The sequence below is a fragment of the Lepisma saccharinum genome, chromosome 13, assembly GCF_977018435.1.
Source record: "Lepisma saccharinum chromosome 13, izLepSacc3.1, whole genome shotgun sequence".
Taxonomy (NCBI): Eukaryota; Metazoa; Arthropoda; class Insecta; order Zygentoma; family Lepismatidae; genus Lepisma; species Lepisma saccharinum.
Window position 1 is genome coordinate 7,916,875 of NC_139241.1, and position 21,445 is coordinate 7,938,319.

General features: G+C 38.7%; 1 protein-coding gene across 2 annotated transcripts in view; it reads right to left on the reverse strand.

Annotated features, from left to right (window-relative positions):
* Positions 1-21,445, reverse strand: part of LOC145996867 (uncharacterized) — a 135,030-nt gene that overhangs the window by 50,299 nt on the left and 63,286 nt on the right. For both annotated transcript variants that reach the window (XM_083133413.1, XM_083133412.1), the window contains exons 5-6: positions 16,689-16,772; positions 6,309-6,592 (exon numbers count right to left, since the gene is read on the reverse strand). In XM_083133413.1, the coding sequence (XP_082989539.1) occupies positions 6,309-6,592; positions 16,689-16,772 (368 nt within the window). The remainder of the gene's footprint in view (positions 1-6,308; positions 6,593-16,688; positions 16,773-21,445) is intronic.

Here is a 21,445-nt window from a genome sequence, read left to right on the forward strand (position 1 = left end):
ACACAGTGGGGAGACACCGCAGCAAGAACAAAGCACGGTTCAACAAAAGAGAAAGAGGACCGGACGGGGAATGGTACCTGTCAAGGAGACAACAAATGCGGGACGAGGGATTCCCCGTAGCAGCACCGAGGGGATGTCACACAGAGGTCGTGCGCCAGCAGGACAAACACAGCAACTACGGGCACAGGAGGTTTATTGCCACGCAAAGGTGCACTTACAGATAGGAATAGTACGTAGTACGTAGTCGTACCCCGGACTGACGTTGTTACAAAAGTTGCTCAAATTGACGACCACCACATTCAATGCAGGCATTGCAGCGTTGCAGGAAATTCTGGCGAACCCTATCAAAAATCCCTGGCATGGTACACATCTCGGCCGATGCTGCAAGTATCCGCGCTACCAATGTTTCCTTGTCAGGGACCGGGGTCTCGTAGACGAGTGTTTTCACATGGCCCCACAAGAAAAAATCCATTGGTGTGAGGTCAGGCGAACGGGCGGGCCAGGGGATGGGGCCCTCTCTGCCGATCCAGCGCTGTGGGAAGGTACGGTGCAAAAGGGTTCGCACTGTGCCATCAAAATGTGCAGGCGCTCCATCCAATTGAAACTACATACGATGTTGCACGTTGAGGGGTACATCTTCTAGCAGCTCTGGAAGGACTGATGCAAGAAAGGTGTGATAGAGGCGGCCATTTAAACGTGGTGGCAGCAGGTATGGACCGATAATCTGTTCATCGATGATACCTGCCCAGATATTCACTGCAAACTGGGTCTGATGGTGCACCTCGACTGCTGCATGTGGATTTTCATAATCCCACACATGGCTGTTTCGGCAATTGAAGATGCCCTCACGGGTGAATGTTGCCTCGTCCGTGAAAAGCACATGGTGCAAAAAACGGGGATCGTCGATACAAAACTGCAACAGTCGTTGAGAGAATTCCACATGTCGTGGGTAATCCCCAGCCTGCAACGCGTGGATTCGCTGTAGATGATAGGGATACAGCAGATCATCATGAAGGACATGCCACACTGTCGACTGTGATATTCCCACTGCACGTGCAATGCTACAGGTGCTAGTGGACGGTGTGTCGTCTACGCGAGCAAGTACGTCCTCCTCGACCGCCGCGGTGCGCACATGTCTTGGGTGACAGACATGATGGCCTGCACGTAACACACCCGATTCACCAAGGGTACGGTGCACGTTCGAAAACAACCTGCTGTCGGGTTGTCGCCTCTCCGGATACCGTCCGCGATAAAGGCGTGCAGCTGCTCGGCCATTGCCATCTGCAAGGCCGTAGACAAAATGCATGTCCCTCAGTTCTACAAATGTGTAGCGTTCCATGGTACGGTGAGGATAGTGCCAATTATGGAATACTGTACTGCAGTGCACAGGTGGCACACACACACACTGGTCACAACGGCTTCGAAACAACGTACTCAATTGTCGTACGTCAAGCACACCACCACCGCACCGGCTTTCACTGACACGCTCCCTGATGCTGCACTTCCAATCAGCCCACACGTCCGCACGGCGCTGTAGTACAATCAGCTGACGTTCCTGAGCCACCCGTGCCTGTGCTCTTCACTACCTGACCACTGCCGTCAGGTGGGGCCATGTACTCTGGGGCCTTGTCATCGTGGAACCAATGAGGCGTCCTTCATTCTTGCCCCATTCACCCACAACACGTACTTCGTCCGTCTTGCTCGAGCCGACGGGGAGCACTACGTACGATCCTGTGGTGTTTGTGTCCACCAATGTGGGGTAAACCAGCAGTTGAACAGACGTTCATACCCCCACGTAGCTTCATTACATGATTGTCCCAAGCAGTTTATCTGTCCAGCCTTGCTCGGCCCGGTCTCACACCCACGCGGCAGTGTGAGGCCATGCTTGGTTTCGGAGCGGAAGGCTGCGGCCGAGGAGGGACTCGAGTTGTTCGGCTGGGGTTGCGCTCGGAAGCAAGCAGCCGCGTCAGGTCTGGGAACGGTGGACCTGGTGATCGGGATGGAAACATTCCGACCTCGTCCATTAGTGTCGTCCACCGTACGGAGTGGTGGGGTCCGTACGACACTCCAGCAGCCTTTCGCCCGCTCCCACCCAGCGATGTGCCTCTGGCTTCATTTCTAAGAGGCTGATTGGGTCCCATCACGACGTTTGTTACAACGTCAGTACGGGGTACGTGGTCCTATCTGTACGTGCACCTTTCATTAGCAATAACCTCCTGTGCCCGTAGTTGCTGTGTTTGTCCTGCTGGCGCACGACCTCTGTGTGACATCCCCTCGGTGCTGCTACGGGGAATCCCTCGTCCCGCATTTGTTGTCTCCTTGGCAGGTACCATGCCCCGTCCGGTCCTCTTTCTCTTTTGTTGCACCCTGCTTTGTTCTTGCTGCGGTGTCTCCCCACTGTGTTTTGGGGACTCCCTTGCGCTGTACCGCCAGCGCTGCCATTTCTGCCCCGAACCATGTACGCGTCTGTTGCCTGTCGAGTGTCACGGACCACTTTGCTTGCATTCTCGGTGTGTTTTTACATCCTACGTCGTCTTCCCGTGGTTCTGCAACCCCGCACTACTTTTCTCGACTGCACTGCTTCAGTCATGGTGTTTGTTTCCCGCTGTGCAATTGTTACTTCATGCTTCATAGCTTCTTTTGTTCCTACCGTTGTCGATCGCTACCCTTTCCCTTCACTTGTCTTGTGGGACACTCCTATTTCCTTTGTGGAACCCCATGCGCATGTGTTGCGCAGCTGCCGCCTAGTGTTTTTTGGATGGGCGACTTTGGTGTTCCTTTTGACTTCGTTTGTTCCGCCTTTCTATCTTCACTGGTACTGGCTGTACAGAGGTGCGAAGTTCATTTTCACACGTTTTCGGCGTTGTCTAGCTCCTCACGGAGGCATCTCTCGGCAAAGTGGAAGGGGAACTTTCGTCTCTATTTCATGGGAGGTATCTGTGGTTTTCGTTTGTACTATACCTTTAGAATCACCTTGTATACCCATCAGGACCCCTTGCCTATTCTTCCACCGTGAAGGAAACATATGAAAATATGGATACAATATTAAAAGTGATAAATTATGAAAAATATGGTTGGCAGATATGCGGAGACCTCAAAATGATTGGTATACTGTTAGGCATGCAGTCTGGGTTTACAACATTTTGTTGCTTTCTTTGCGAATGGGACAGCCGGGCAAAAGAGAAACGTTACAACACTGTGGATTGGCCCATACGAAAAAACTTAATTCCTGGAGAGAAGAGTATTAGGAATCACCCTCTACTCGAGAAAGACAAGATTTTGTTACCACCGTTGCATATAAAGTTAGGGCTGATGAAAAATTTTGTTAAGGCTTTGGATAAACATGGTGAGGGTTTTGGATTCTTGAGAAAAACATTTCCTAAACTCAGTGATAGTAAGTTAAAAGAAGGCATATTTATTGGGCCGCAAATCCGTGAGATCATTCATGATGACAACTTTGTGGAATAGCTAACAGAAAAAGATAAATGCGCATGGTTAGCTTTCAGACAAGTGTGCTGTAATTTTCTTGGAAATGTGAAAGTTGACAACTACAAGGAACTTGTTAAGAACTTGTTGAAGTATTATCAGAGCATGGGGTGCAATATGTCCTTCAAAATTCACTTTTTACATTTGCATTTGGACTTTTTCCGCCCTAACTTGGGTGCAGTTAGTGACGAATGTGGCGAGAGATTTCACCAGGATATTTCTGTCATGAAGAAACGATATGCAGGAAAATCGGTACAGAACATGTTAGCAGACTACTGTTGGAACCTCAAGGAAGAGGTTTCTGGTGGCAGTTACAAACAGCAGAGTTCAAGAAAGAAATTTTGAAAATGGGAGTAAAAATGTGTTTCTTTTTTCCTTTTTTCTTTTTGCATGAAATTTCTTCATTGAACAGTCAAAATCGGTCCTATATATATATTTTTAATTTTTTTTATATTTCATAGTTATTCACTTCAATATTTAAATCTTATTTCATGAGCAAACAAACAAAAATAATTTCAAATTTCGATGTATTATTACAAAAGGAATTAAATTTTTATTAAAAACAAAAAATGAAAATCCAGGGAAAACGATAGGTGATACAGCATTTTTACTTTCAGATTTGTATTCAGCGGGGTCAAATTATAAATAATCACCTATTTTCGTTCAAAGGAGCAAAAAAAAGTTTGAATTTGTTAATCAGTGTAATTATATTTACCCCAAGAAGGGTTCTGTAATGTCTCGTGAAACAATAATTGAATCGGTCATACAGCTGGAGCATGAGATTTGGTTTGCCATGGTTGAATTTTCTATCTCTATTTTAAGTTGTGTAATAAATTGTTTTCAAATACTCAAATTGTGAGTTTTATAAACCCACTGACAAACACTATTTATAAGCATATTTATCCAATTTAATTTACTACATTTAAGCAATGAATGGGCTAGCTTTAAATTTTTTGGAAATCGAACAATTAAAAAATAGGGACAGTTTAACATGGTATTTCATTCAAATAGACATTCATCCCAACCCATTTTGGAGGGATTATGATGAATGATTTTTGGGGCGGTCTTGAGTGATGGACACCCCTGTTTAGGGAGGAGGGGTAGATCAAGTTTAGTGTTCAGTAACGCTAAGGAAAAAGTTACTTTCGGTAGATACGCTGTCATAATTAAATACTTTGTGAATATTACAATACAGTTTGAGGGCATGAACGATATGATTTGGGGGGACGCACCACTGGCCTTGGAGGGATGGATCCCCCACACCCCTGGTTTTGTCTACCCTTGGCGCTGATTATTTTATGTGGTGGTGGTGATTGTACACTTCAGCCAAAATAAACGTAAATTTTTTTACATTGTTGAATTTTTTGAGATGAAAGTATGACTAATATGCATAAAATTAGAAAAATGGACTTAAGAAACAATGCAAAAATATAAAAAATATTTTTAAAAATCATGAACAGCGGTAATTGTAACAAATTGCAAGAAGAACTTGATAAATTACTTAATTGGTGCGAAAATAATAAAGTTAGTCTTAATCTTAAGAATCTTAAGAAATGACACACGTAACAGGTGTCCCATACAACACTCACGTAACATCTCGGTTGTTGAAATTCTAAGAAAGAATAGCTTTACCGATCTTGGAGTCAGTTTTGACATATCATTAAGCTTTCAATCACACATTAAAATCTAGGATTCATAATGAGAATGGGCAGCCAAATCAGAAAGAGAGAAAACTTTCTTACTGCTGTACAAAATGTTCGTTAGATCGAAACTCAAATATGCTTCGGTACTTTGCGACCCTCTAGCCAAGATAGAAATTGAGAAAATAAACTTCAAAATAAATATCTCAGGTATCTGTTATTTAAACTACATTAAAAATATCCGAAGTTCACCTCGGGGAACACATTGCGTGAAATGTTGAGTGTTCCGTTGCTCAAGGAAAGAAGACAAATACATCAATTGACTTTCCTATCCAAACATGTCAACGGAAAAATAGATTCTCCAGCTCTACTCTCACAACTAAACTTTTATGTTCCAAACGCTATGTTAAGATTCAGAAATAACCTCTTTGAAATCTCGCACGGAAGAACCAACATGGCAGAAATGAAACGAACCCCTGAGGAGAATGTGCAAGTTGTTCAACTCAATCTCTATAATATAGTATTGATCTATTCAGATTTGAAAGTCATTGTACTCTGTATTCAACCAGGACACAATGAAGATTGCTATGTTAGACTATTGCCATGTATAATGACAATCTCATCCTGAATTACATATTGTCCATATTTTTACCTTATTTGTTACAAAATAATGTTTCAATTTCTCTGCCCTATGCTTCCTCTGTGTGCAATTTATTATTCAATATCTCTATTACATTGCTACTATTTACATGTATATACGCTGATTACCTCTGAAATATTTAGATTCAAATGTAACTTTAAACTGTATTACTTTAAGCAAAGTATGAAAGCATTCACGTTTATAAGTACATTGTAGTTTGAAATGTCATATGATTTTATATGGTCTATGTATTAATTTCTTGTTTACACAATGTTTTGTGAACATTGTAATTAGGCATGTACCTGTTTGTTCGAAATAAATTAATAGAATTAGGGCTGATCAATACCGATGTTGATGCATCAGAATCAGTATCAGTGTCGGAAGGCGTGTTTCCAATTCCCCCAACTGTTTCAGCTCAGTGGGGAAACCCTGTTAATGCAGTCGCAGACAAATTTGCTGTAAAAAAGGAACATGTTACAAATTGCTGCAACCTTCCATCAACGAAACTGACTCCAAGGTTAGGTGACAACAAGCTGACTTACCTCGTCCAAGACCCATATTTGGATGGACGCACACGATAGGACCAATTCCCGGCTGTTGGGCTGCCACCTCCTCCTCCACGTAGGCTGCGAAGGGCAAGTAGTTTGGACGGAACGGTAGGTGTAGATCATCTGGTGTCGACATGTAGCAAAACGCTTGCATGAACTCTGCTTCTTCTGGTGCACCTTCAGGGAACTGGGACTCCAGAGTCGAAGAATGGGAACCATTGACTTCTCTGATGGTAAACTTACTAGGATCGGTCTCTTTGTTCTCCGTACTTGGTGCCCTTGAAGAGAATGGACAGCCACAATAAGAAATATTTTGAAAGAAGCAATATACAGTGATGTCTTGCATAATAAATGCAATTCACTCCAGGATGAAATTCATTATGCAAATTGTTTGTTATCTGTCGTAAGGGATGCTGTTTACCATAAGTTACTGTGGAAATTATTTTAATCTGTTCCTGAACCTGCTCCAAAATGACAAAACATCATAAAAAAAATTAAAAAAAGACCACCAATGTTTTAAAGCTAGGAGTTTACTAATACATAATTTACAGAAAAAATAGTATGTACAATAACAATAATGCAGGGTGTCCACATGAAACCTCCCTGATTTCAACTTACAATTGTGAGGAAATTATTCGACTTGCAGTTTGGTGCATCATGTAAAGCAGCTTAAAGTTGTTCGTTTTTAATAATAATAATTTAGTGCACTTCTATATGGGCTCCTTTTGTAACCCTCACAATGTCTAGCCGATACTCGATCTCGACTCATGTGCGGACTAGCATGTCAGGGATGATTGAATTGATGGCATTCTCAAATCTGCTGCTGAGATCACGATGGTCAAAAACAAGTGAATTGTAGACCATGTCTTTTATATAACACCACAAGAAGAAATCCAGAGGGGTTATGACCAGGGACCACAGGCTTCTCTCGTAGGACTCCCTGATCACCTTTACCGTTCCATCAGATGAGCATTTTCTGCCCAAACCTGACTGTCGGACAATACTCTCAGTGGCTAGGAACTTGTCATATCAAGCCTTAATTGTCTTTACGTCAGGTGGCTCCCATTCAAATGCACATCTGAAATGTCTTTGGACTGAAATTGACGATTTCGTTTCTGCATACCAAACCATGCACTACGCTCTCCGTTGCTAATTACTCAGCACCTAAAAAAAACTAAACGTTTTGAGTTGCTTTACATGAGTTTTGGCTCTTGCCGTTTCTGCCTTACAAACCGCAAGGCTAAATGTCTAATAGTTTTCTCACAATTGTAATTTGAAATCAGGGAGGTTTCATGTGGACACCCTATATTATTATAACAACCCATGGCATATCAGCTCGTGAAGGCCAGTGCCTACAGACAGACAATACAGTTATAAGAAATATGTTTACTACAGTATGTATGTATGTACAGTGTGTCTCGTTCATTGCTATTTTGGCTTTCAACACTTTGGTCAATCTTTCTTTTAGTGCACTTATAAAAAATTGTAGCCTAGTTGCTTGCTTGTGCATAAAGTACAGTATCTTTCATACCTGCTGATAGTTAATCTTATGTGACAATATTTGTGTGAGGTTCATAATGCGGGATCAGGTTCATATGTGGGACACTTTCTGGCCCAAGCAGAATGCTAAATTGTTATGCAGAATGTTTGTTGTATGAGGTGTTCGTTATGTATCTGAACGTGAACATACAAGGAGGTTTTGATAAGTTTCCAGCCTGTCAGGGGAAGTTCCGGAATAGATGAAAAAAATTTATTTCTCTTGTAGTCTCCGGTTTTTACAAGCATAAAAAAAACAGTTTTTGTTGTGACGTTTCAGGAGAACACACACTCCCTTCATCAGACATTTATTTCTAGTTTGATTAAAGATACAGTTATAACAATGGTTAAAATGTTTTAAACAAAAAAGAATCAGTTATACAATGGATGTTGTCAATGTTACATTGTTGTAACATAGCAACCTAACTGTAAAAAACAAGCAGTCTGCTTAATTTTTATTTTAGATAATAATTTTGATCACATTATTTTTTATTTAAAAATTATGAATCCCAAATATCATCAGGCAATTTAAAAATCATCATTGCTTTCACAGTTTTTCCTGATGTTTTCAGTTACATTAAATTTTAAAGATGGTGGCTTACTCCACTTGTGAAAAGAAAACTCCATAGTGGGTCTATGTTACCATTTTCATTATTTCATTTATTCCAGTGTTCTTCTGCAATGATGCAATGAACGAAGCTTCCCAGACATTCAAATCTATGTTTCCAGTCACTCTTTTTAAAACCTTCTCTTTTTAATCGAATGCTTCTCTTCAATGATGTGAGCTGACAAATCTGTTCTTGGGTTTAGATCTATAATGTCCAAATCGTGTTCGTGCCATCTTATTGCCATTTTCCTTGCTGTTTGTCCTACATAATCCTTTGAACATTAACAACTTATATCATATATTACTGTGATATCCACATCTGGTAGATATTTTCTAATTTTGTATTCATTAAATGTACATTCGAAACTTCTTGGTGATCTAAAAACAATTTTGAAATTAAATCTAAAAAAATTTGGCAATTTTATGTGAGAATCCCTTGTGGAATATAATGCAAACACATTTCTTTTCTACAGATTTCTCATCTTTGTTCGTATTTATCTTTTCCATTAGTTTAGTTTAGACTATAAGAGAAATAATTCTACAATGCAAGCAATGTGTATGTACATACGAGGGCTGCTGGAAAAGTTTCTGCAAACTACCATCAACAGTGGCGCTAGTGTTCAACTGTTATAAAAATCGGAAGAATAGACCTTTTTTTATGTTTAAATTATCTTTGATTGTTTGTTTAAACCTATTCGTTTATTTTTCACAGCAGTTTGAAGTAGTAGTTTCGTGTGAGAAATGGAAATTTCTCGTGAACACATTCGGGCAATGATTTTTATGATTTCAAAAGTAGTTTAACACCGAAACAATGCATCGAGCGACTTCATTTGGCTTTTGGGGATGATGCACCATCCAATAGGACTGTGTACAATTGGTTTTCCAAATTCCAGCGTGGTTGCACATTTCTCAGTGATGAATTTCATGAAGGTTGTCCATCCATGTCTGTTGTTGCCAGTAAAGTTGATGCTGTGTGTGAAATGATTGAGAGAGATCAGCATGTGACATACCATAAGATTCAGGCATCCTTGAACATTGACATGAAAGCAATACACATGATTTTGCATGGTCACCTGAACATATGGAAACTTTCAAGATGTTGGATCCCACACAACTTGACCGAAGCTCAAAAACAGGCTCGTGTAAATTGGTGTAAAGAAATGCTCAAAAAATTCAGCAGAGGCAAGTCAAATTTCGTGTACTCCATCATTACAGGGAACGAAACTTGGATCTATTCATACGAACCCGAAACTAAACAGCAATCCACTGTATGGGTGTTTCAAAGTGAGCAGAAACCAAGAAAAGTTTATCGTTCGAGGAGTGCTGCCAAGCAAATGATTGCTTGTTTCTTCGATTATACCGGACATGTGGCAACAATAGCTTTAGAAGATTGAAGGACTGTAAATACTGAGTGGTATAAAACAAATTGTTTGCCAGAGGTAATCAATGAATTGCGTAAAATAAACCCAAATCGTCACATTATTCTTCACCACGACAACGCCAGTTCACACCCAGCACACCAAACTGTTGATTTTTTGTCCAGTAAAAATGTTGAATTAATGACTCATTCTCTGTACTCACCTGATTTATCACCTAATGACTTCTTTTTGTTCCCACACATGAAAAATAAGATGCGTGGTGAGCGATTTGTGTCGCCTGAAGCAGCTGTTGACGCATTCCGAACAGCGGTTTCTGAGGTATCACCTTCAGAGTGGAAAAAATGCTCTCAAAATTGGTTTGAGCATACGCAAAAGTGTATCGATCTTAAGGGTGAATACTTTGAAAAACAATAAAGCCATTTCCAGAATTTCACATGTCTTTTTTTCATATTGATTGCAGAAACTTTTCTAGCAGCCCTCGTACAAGAAAAATTATTAGATGAAAATCATTTTAGTATGTTGTGAGTCAATGTTTCAGAACATGTTGTGCAAAATTTGAGACAGACACTGCTAGTAATACTTTTGCGTTACAAGTTTAAAGTGACCATGTCAATGCAGAGTGTGCAGTTTTCCAAATTGGAGAAGAGAGCTGTCATCACGTACCTCTTCTCGAAGATGATGAGGAAAGGCCAGGAAGACCCAGAACATTAACAACTGAGGAAATTGTTGATAGTATCCATGACCTGATACTTGCAGACAGGAAGATTCAACTGCAGTGTATAGCAGACACCCTAGGCATCAGTTTAGAGTGGGTGCATTATATCGTACATGAAGAATTGCAAATGGAAAACTTTCTGACAAGTGGGTGCCCAAACACTTGACAGTAGATCACAAGCGGAAAAGAAGGGACAGCACTAAGGCACTGTTGGACTGTTTCTCACATAGTGCAGCCAGTGTTATTGAATGATAGTATCAGTGGATGAAACTCCATTGCATGTATGATCCTGAAACAAAATATCAATCCATGGTGGATCACCATGGCCCAAAAAGTGTCGCCTACAGAAATTTGCAGGAAAAGTAATGGGTGTGATATTTTGCGATTGTGAGAATACTATTCAACGTATATCTGGAAAATTGCACCACCTTGAATGCTGAACATTGTGTGGGTCATCTTGGATAAATTACATTCAGCTTTGAAGGTAAAGTGGCAGGGGAAACTGTCAAAAGGCATCCTCTTCCTCCAAGACAATGATCTTTGCCATAAGGCAGGCATCACAATGCAGAAACTTCATGAACTCATTGACCATCCACCTTATCCCCCTGATCTAGCCTTCTCACACTATTATCTTTTCCCCATGATATTTGTTTGCCACTGACGCCATTATTTCTTTCCGAGGCCGGAAACTTATCCAAACCCCCTTGCACACACATATGCTACTTTAAAAAGTAAGTCACATCATAACCACCACTAACTAACTCTCTAGCCTTCTTAAATCCGAAGGTTCATGGCTGCAGCAACACAGGCCTTCCATCTTTCCCTATCTTGAGCAAGTTCTATATACTCTTTTCCATCCCTACCAATTTCCCTTAGGTCCATCTCAACGTTGTCCCTCCATCTTCGTCTTGGCCTTCCTACAGGTCTCTTACCATCAGGTTTCCCAACAAGAATCCTGTACACTCCTCTTTCCTCTCCCATTCGTGCCACATGGCCTGCCCACCTAAGTCTTCTTGATTTAATTATTCTAATAATATCTGGACATGAATACAAATTATGTAGTTGTAAATTATGTAACCTTCTCCACTCACCTGTCTCCTCATCCCTTTTAGGTCCAAAGATTTTCCTAAGGATCTTATTTTCAAATACTCTCAATTTATGTTCCTCTTTCATTGTAAGGGACCAAGTTTCACATCCATATAATACTACAGGCAAAATTACTGATTTGTATATTTTAACTTTTAGTTTCTTAGATATTAAACGAGAAGACAAAAGTTTATGAAGAGAGAAGTAACATGCATTTCCTGAATTAAGCCTACTTTTTATTTCCTCTTTAATATAATTTTCATTTGTTAATATTACTCCTAAGTATTTGAATTTGGAAACTGGTTCAAACGAGTTGTTATCAATAATTAGATTTTGATTATTACCTAACACTTGGTTTCGGCCTGTAAGTATATATTTAGTTTTCTCTTTGTTAACCTCCAAACCTATCTCTTTAGCAGTTTTGAAAAAATATTTTAGCATTATTCTTAATTGTATTCACATCATCACCCAGTAAGTCTACATCATCTGCATATGCTAACAACTGAGTCACACCATTTAATTTTAGTCCTTCCTTAGTTTCTTTTACCGAATAAAATAAGTTCTATGCCAAGCAAGTTTTTCTTTTCACTAGTGACATGAAAAGTCCCGCATCGTGGTCATGCGGTCTACGATGTCATGCTTTGGGTTCCAGCTACAGGATGCACGCAGGTTTGAGTCTCCTGGGAGAAGAATTTGGCCTGTGTATGGGACTGGTGGCCACCCACCATCATGAGGAAATTGGGGAGCTACGAATGAGTAGTGTAATCCAGTCACAGAAACCTACAACAATGACTGGGGGGTTCGTGGTGCTGACCACGTGTCACCTCATAATTGGTTTGATGATCTCCCACCTGATAAGGTGGAAGTGAGGCTTGCAGTCGGAGGTCAATGTCAAAAAACATAGATGGGATAAAATTCAAAATAACCTTCTCAATTTCAATTCTAGTACAAACACAGTTGAATTCTCTTCTTACACAATTATATTATAATTCCATGACTATAAATTATAACTAACTAACTCTCTAGCCTTCTTAAACCCGAAGGTTCATGGCTGCAGCAACACAGGCCTTCCATGTTTCCCTATTTTGAGCAAGTTCTATATACTCTTTTCCATCCCTACCGATTTCCCTTAGGTCCATCTCAACGTTGTCCCTCCATCTTCGTCTTGGCCTTCCTACAGGTCTCTTACCATCAGGTTTCCCAACAAGAATCCTGTAAACTCCTCGTTCCTCTCCCATTCGTGCCACATGGCCTGCCCACCTAAGTCTTCTTGATTTAATTATTCTAATAATATCTGGACATGAATACAAATTATGTAGTTCTAAATTATGTAACCTTCTCCACTCACCTGTCTCCTCATCCCTTTTAGGTCCAAATATTTTCCTAAGGATCTTATTTTCAAATACTCTCAATTTATGTTCCTCTTTCAATGTAAGGGACCAAGTTTCACATGCATATAATACTACAGGCAAAATTACTGTTTTGTATATTTTAACTTTCAGTTTCTTAGATATTAAACGAGAAGACAAAAGTTTATGAAGAGAGAAGTAACATGCATTTCCTGAATTAAGCCTACTTTTTATTTCCTCTTTAATATAATTTTCATTTGTTAATATTACTCCTAAGTATTTGAATTTGGAAACTGGTTCAAACGAGTTGTTATCAATAATTAGATTTTGATTATTACCTAACACTTGGTTTCGGCCTGTAAGCATATATTTAGTTTTCTCTTTGTTAACTTCCAAACCTATCTCTTTAGCAGTTTTGAAAAATATTTTAGCATTATTCTTAATTGTATTCACATCATCCCCCAGTAAGTCTACATCATCTGCATATGCTAACAACTGAGTCACACCATTTAATTTTAGTCCTTCTTTAGTTTATAGAATAGACTATAAATTATGCCTATTCATTTTGGTGACTCGATACCACAATACACACAGAAATAAATTGGGTGTGTCAGACAGCAGTCTTTTCGGAATGGTGAGTCACTGAAATCAATACCTAAATTATTCACAAATAGAGTAACACCAAAAAATGTTAATTGTTGAAAAAAGTCTTTGTGTGTGTGTGTGTGTGTGTGTAGTGAAATGCATTCAAATACACAAAATGATGCAAAATAGTGGCTTTTTCCTCTAATTTCAACACATTTTGTGCTCAAAACACCTGAAGTACTGTAAAAACCGAACACTTTTGTGTTTTAGGCTTAAAAAATAATATAAATAAATTAAACACATTTAATATATTTAACACATTTATGCTTGTTTTCAAAAATTTTATCACCAAGTAACTCTCGTCTGCATGTCTAAGGTAAAGCCCCACTCACACAGCACCACGCCAATCAGGCACATTTAGAGGATGCGGGGATAAGGCTCCAAATATTATCGATCTCAGCAATTTTGGAGGTGGTGTGATCAGCACCATGCTTCAGCTGCTTTTAACCACCCCAGGTTGCACCAAAGTACCCATTGGGTGCCCAGAGCCTTTTTATGTGGGGACAAGTGTGGGAAAATTCCAACCTTCGATCACCCACCCCGGGGAATCGAACCAAGGTTCCCACATACCAGTCACATACCCTACCGACCATACACACGAGAGAGATAGATAGATAGAGATAGAGGGATAGAGAGAGAGAAATGAAATGTGTAAATGAATGTCTCCAACAAACTTCCCCTTCCATTTGAATGTTACATAACTGAGCAAAATGGCGAAGTTCTGTTAGAACATCAAGTCACATGTCACATGACTGCGTAGGCCATGTCACCGAAACGTACAGTACTAGTTTAATAGCATATTCAAGGTAAATTTTAGATATATGAGTATTTGGCATCAAAAGTGGGAAGGTAACACTGAAAAGTACGTACCAAAAAAATCACAATTTTTTTTTTAAAAAAAAGTAACATTCAAAAATTAATGTTCCTATCGATAGGTAGGATAGGTGAATAAAGTACCTCTTTCTGTAAAAGACAAAGGGTGAGGCAAAAAACTGGTTACATAGGCGATATTGTTGAATGGCCAGCATGGCCACCAAACCTAATACTTCTACATTTTTACTTGTGAGGTCACAGAAAGACCATTGTGTACGCTAAGAAAATTAAGAGCCTGGACGATCTGAAAGAAAGGATCTCTCAAATCACTAGCAGACAACTTATACAACTGGGAGATTCAAATTGAAGCATGAATTCAAACAAATAGTGAGCATATTGTATATGTGTTGTAACGGTAATCGTTACATATCAATCATGTGTATGTTTGAATGCATGGAATTGTTTTCCTTGTAACCTGACTTTTGTATCACCCTGTAATAATTGTATACGATGATATAGCCTTATATACTTTGGAATGAAGATATACATTTCTTTTTCCTTAACCAACGGTAATTATATTATTATTGTTGAACCAAGAAGCTGCTGAATGTCTCGCATGAATATCAGAGATTGTATGCTGTCACGTGTTCACTGTTCTGAAATAAATACAGGATGGCCAACAAGACTTTCCCAACATCACAAAGGTTCATTACTAGGGCTAGGATTTTGATTACCTTAAACTTGCCAAACAATGACCTTTAAAAAATACATTTATGACCTATAAACTTAGAAAAATGACCTAAAAATTCTGAAAGATTTGTAGAACAAATTTATAAACTACCACGAGAAATTCAAATTACAAATTAACGTTACAGTATCTATCACATGTTCATTGTGTATGGTACCACAAGTAAGAAAGTTAACTTTTTGTCATCTTTTACACTTTAAGTACAGAGTTGCAGTACACAATGAAAATAATATGCAAATTTTCAAAAATTAATGATTGTCGGTTGCTGGACAAGAGAGCCTTGTACATGGAAAAACTTCTCTCCATTTAAAATGAACTTGACTTGAAATGAACAATATCACATCATCACTGTTAAGTCACTTTCAATTCCATGAAGTGCAAATTGTTTCCCTGACAAAATGTCCGATACAGAGCACAAAACTTTGTACCCCTTGTTTTTGAACAATAATCCGTTCGGTGACAATGTATTTACTGATAGAGGGGGAAATCACATTATTTGAGCTGAATTGTTACACAACAGCGTGTATCAACAATACTGCACAGAATTTCTTCGTTTCTTCAAACACAGTCGTTCAGAACTGCACTGAAGGCAATGAGACGAGAGTCGGGGAACCTCTCTCCTTCAAAGGATTACATTTGCATGTAAAATGCCCCTTTCTTTAACCAAAATGTAGAAAAATGCATAATATGACTTTTACAAGGCCGAAAAATGAGAAACGGTTTAAAAAAGTTTAAAAAATGACCTTTACTCCAAAAAGGGTAAAAAAATGAAAAAAATGCCCTAACAAAGGCATCCCAATTTATTCAGTTACGTGTAAAACACGTTTTTATCTACTTATGCAACGTTTCTGCCTTACCAAAAAAAAAAATATGCATTTGCATCACAATCCTAGCCCTATTCATTACAATTAAACTTTTACAGTTACAGCCGCATGGCTTGTGGCAAAAGAAAGATAGTTTTCTCCCTTTGCTCGACGTAGAGACTGAGTTGGAATAGGAAGTGCTGCAATCACCAGAACTGAAAATGGCGTCAGTGTAGGAGAAAGCTCAATGTCTTGTACGCTATTATGAGGCCAAGTCATAGATTGCTGTGCAGCAAAATGTTTGTGATCCGGTCGTCTGTATCCCTCATCAAATTTCTGTTGATAACACTTTCACAGTGTCTTATTACCCTGTGCAAAATTTGAGATCTCAATTCATTTTCCACCAGCATTGCGTTGAAAAAATGATTTTGTGATTAAATGACAGCTATTTTTAATTATTGAACCAAACTCTGGCAAATTTATGCATGTAATTGGAGTGGAATAACTATATATATTAATATTAATTAATATTTTGAAAAACTTTTAACTGTTAATAATTTTTAGCATCTCTACTGATGAGAATTTGGAAAACGGTCACACTATTAGTTCGGCCCTAGGAAAAAATTACAAAATGTTCACAAGTGATAGAAATGGATAACATAGTAGTAGGGGAAAATATGTTAGAATACTTACCCAGCTCCATTCAGACGTTGAAATTTAAGCCTTTCCATCTTGCGGAAAAATTTCCTTTCCGATTTGGTAGCACCACGAATAGCTCTGAAATTGTAAAGGAAGTCTTAATTACACTTATTACAAAGTCAAGGACTGTCAGTAGATCATATAATAATAATAATAATAATAAAAAGATAGGATACAATATAGTAACAACACTTGTTAGTATTAGTAAAAGTAGAGTATTCTTTCACTACAGTGATAGGATAATTTTTGTTTTACTAATATTGATGAAAGTACTGATTTAACTAGGGCTGTGCCGATATCGACACTATTGGCTGATGCCAATGGTATCAGAAAGTATCGGTTGGAATTTATTTACCGATAGCAGATGGAAATTTTTCAGCCCTTTCGTGTTTCACAAGGTCCACAAAAAATCTATGCTAAACTTTTGTGGAATCTAATTATCCTGGAAATCATGCATTTTTACCATTATTATTATTTTGTACACGTTTTGTGTGAAGAAATGTATTTTCATAATTACATAACATGTATTTCAATAACACGACGTGACACAACAGCCCTTGCGGGCCAAGGCCTACCTACTGACTGCCAGCGTCAACAGAGGTGAGAGATCATCCAACAATAGGGTTACCAGATCACTATAAGGGAAATGTGGGACATGCTGTCCCAAAATGTAGGACATTAAGTCAAAATGTAGGACACAAAACATTCTCAATAAATAATATGTATTTCTATAGAACACGTTAGAAAGTAATTTAAAAACTACAGTTTTCAGTTTAAAAAAATGAATTGTTAACGAATTTTTAAATGCAAAATTTCAAAACTTTCAATCACACTAAAACAATGCACCTCTTACTACATGATTTAAGTGGTACTTCTCTGAGGAACCTTTTTCTCAAAATTTCAGGTTTAGTCAAAATATATTTATGTTAGAGTGGGCAGTGAAACTCTTTGAAATTATAGGGACCAGTACCAAAACATTTTACAGACTTTACGAAAAAAAAAAAATCATTTCTCTCATGAGTCTGTTGTGCTGATGGTAACAAAAATAATCTCTCAATATTTGCATTATGACCTGTAATGGCAAAGAAATATTCAGCCATTACGATAATTTGAAGTGGTTCCAGAGTTTCATCTTGAGTAGTTTTTAGTTCAATTACAGGGTTTCTACCAAAAGAACAAATCCAGAATTCTTGACCTTTTGTTTCGTTTTTTTAACGTTTATTTAATCGACCCCGACTTAGGTAAAAGTTGGAAATTAGAAATAAAGAAAATTAATATTATTTAATGAAAAATCCCTACCAAAGGACCAGTTAAGATGACAACTGAAACTGTATTTAAGAAATAATTAAACCTGCTTTATCTATTAATGTATCCTGGACTGTATTTGGGAGTCTAGCAAGGCTCTGCTGTCTGGACAACCAATATAATATTATGTGGGGCTTTGTGTCGGTTGTCCCTGTATGTTTGTGACTGTCCCTTCATCCATCTTATCTTACCATCATTCATCCTCATCTTCGCGAATAGCCAAAGGGACAGAAAAGTGAAGTAAAAATCAACTAAATCAACCAATCAGTCATTGTGATAACAAAAATTCTTGACCACAAGAATAATCTATTGCCTTGAGCTACGTCTCGATTTCTTTGCTTTTTCTTGATTTCCATGACTTTCTTGACTTAACAAACATCCTGAATAACTTTGCTCTCTATATCCCTGCTTTACAATCAAAATATTGAAACAGTATACACAATAAAGCAAAAAATTCCACTCGGGCATTGAACAGTGACATCAGCAGTAAGTGGTCCCAAAAATTTGTTCATTAATTGCTTCAGTTTTCCCATTTTTTTTCTAGCAGGACAAACATTTATTTTCTTTTTGGGCAATGGGGCCTCCCCGATGATGCAATGGTAGCGTTGTTGCCTTGTAATCAAGGGGTCCCGGGTTCGATACCCGGTGGAGGCACAAGTGGTTCGGATAGCACTTTAAACTGTACGTCCAGTCCCGATTAGCCTTACTGTGCATAAAGTGGACTTAAAAAAAATTAATCATTCAATCTTTTTGGGCAATGATTGAATATTTATGTTCTTCTTAAAGGTTTCCATAACCACCTTTTGTAGATCCAAAATAATCTAACAGTTATTTTTAGTGGTTCTTAATTTATTTTATCTGCAACCTTTCGTCCTGGTTTCCAAGAACTTTTCCAAGCTACACCAAGATATACATACAACTGCTGAATGACTGAATCAAAATAAATTTCGCTATTGAGTTTGGAAGTGCAGTACTTGACTTGTAACTTGCATGATTTTTCCTTGTTACATATTTTCCTAATTAATATTATGTGATGCTTAAATTGTAGGACACTTATGATATTTTTCAAATTCCTCCCAGATGCCGGACGTAAGGCTAAAATGTAGGACATGTCCGGGAAAAACTGGATGTCTGGTAACCCTATCCAACCGGTAAGGGGGTGACGTGTGGTCAGCATGACAAAACCCCCAGTCGTCGTTGCAAGTCTCCATCATCAGGTTATGCTAGTCACTCGTAGCTCCCCAAATTCCTCACGACGGTGGGTGGCCATTGGTCCCATACACAGTTGAAAACTTGTTATGTTTTCGCCCCAAGAGACACGAACCTGTGTGAGCCCCATTGCCTGAGCTCAAAATCCATAGTGCAGGACACACGTATTTCAATATTTTGATGAAATTCTTGTATTGCTTTGAAGCAAAACTATAGGCAAATTTGTGCATATAATTGGAGTGGAATACCGTATCAATCCTTAGGATTATACTTTATTTCATTCAAAAGTTTCTCTAGAGGCTTCGAACTGACCAGATCATTCACTTGTTAGTTACCAGCTGTCCATTCCTCTCACTTATGTGAAATATGCACTGTCGTGTATCGAGCAAACTTCCTGATGTATTGAGGATGCAAGGTTGACAAAAGGTTGACAAGCAGCAAGCTGTGGAGAATACGAGTACTAGGAAGGAAAACTCACGTGTCAGCGTGGAGGAAACTCCAAGGACAGGGGTTTAGGGGAACGGGCAGACTGGCAAGGGACTCACTTTTGTTGGCTTTGATTAGGGACAGGCAACAGCTCTTTGGAAAGGAGACCAATCTGCCTGAGTTAGGTGAACTACCCATGAAGCCTAGAGAGAGCTCAGTTTTATATTACTCTACGTTACTAAATTCATGATCATTGTTGTAAGTGTAGACAGGTAACTATCCTAATCATAACATGCGTGATTTAGGTTCAAAGGTTCACAAAATCGAACGAGTGACTATTTGCCATTCCTAGTTGTATAACTAGGTATTGTATTTCATTTTTACCTTTCGAAGTCAAGCATCCAACGTGTCATGAGGACAAGTGGTCTCATCATTAGTGAGGATGAATGGTGAATAGATACATTTTCCATTAACCTATTATGTACCAGCATCCTATAAATAGGACAGTTGATTTCTTAATTTTTATTAAATGTAAAACTAAGTTTATGAACAAGCAATTGTTTTATTATACAATAATGCATATTAATAACTATGTTCATAAATAAAGATAACAATTTGGGTTGAGAACAGCATAAGTAAAAGTACAGTTAATTAAAGCAATATTTAGTACTATGTCATGCTATCAGTTTCATTCATCTAGTTTGCAAACAATATGCAGTGGGCGTGTAAAAATGCTATACATAACTTTGAAAGGGTCTCCATACGATTTTCATGAAGAATATCTCAAACCCACGAGGTTTTTGTCCATGTGGAATGGTAATGAAGTTTGCTGTCCTATTTATAGGATGCTGGAACTTAAAGGTATGAATTTCATCTTTTTCCTCACAGATGTCTCTAGCTTCGTTGCAACAGAAGACAAACGAGTAGCTGCGTATGCAAAGCCATTGTGATTTTTGCATGTTAAGAGGTAACAGCTTACATGTTACAGTGCCCGTTATCCGTCATCTTACCTTTGTCGACATGTTTAGGAAGGGGCTTACAGCAAGTGAAATAAAGGATATTCTCCTTGATCCAGCCGTAGCTGACAACTCTGCAGAACTGAGTGTGGTGGTTCTGCCTCCCGATAATGACATGATCAGCGACGAAGATATTTTTGAAGATGATCAAATAAATTATGTGGAGAAAACACGGAGTCTTCTTCTTTGAATGTGGAAGAATCTGAAGAAATCTCTACACCTGGTTGCAGCAAAAGTAGAAAGTTACGAGGGGGAGTGAAGAAGAGGCAGCTATCAACATGTGATGTAAATTGGAGGAAATGTGACCCAGTGTAAACCAAATTGCAAGTTGAAGGTCTTTGCGCAGAATCACAGGCAGCCGATATGGAAACTACATTGGCAGGCAAATGTCCGCTTCAAGTTTTTGAAATGTTTTTCGATTGCGATGTTTTGAATTTGATTACTACACAGTGTGTGAAGTATGCAACAGAAATAAAGAAACGAATTGCAGTTTTCTCTATCAGTTGATGAGTTAAAGCGATTCTTAGGGATTCTGTTACTATCAGGCTATCACAAGGTGCCCAGTGAGAAGCACTTTTGGAGTGAAGTTGATGATTTATGTGTAGATATTGTGAGAAAGGCCATGCCAAGCATTGGACATTATGTTTTGCGAAGAGATAAACAAAGAAGGTGCCAAGGACTGAACTGCAAATCTAAACCCTTAACATTTTGTGAGAAATGTCAGGTAACATTGTGCAGATTGTTTCACACCTTACCACACACAAACAAGCAACCAGAGTTCCATATATGATTTGT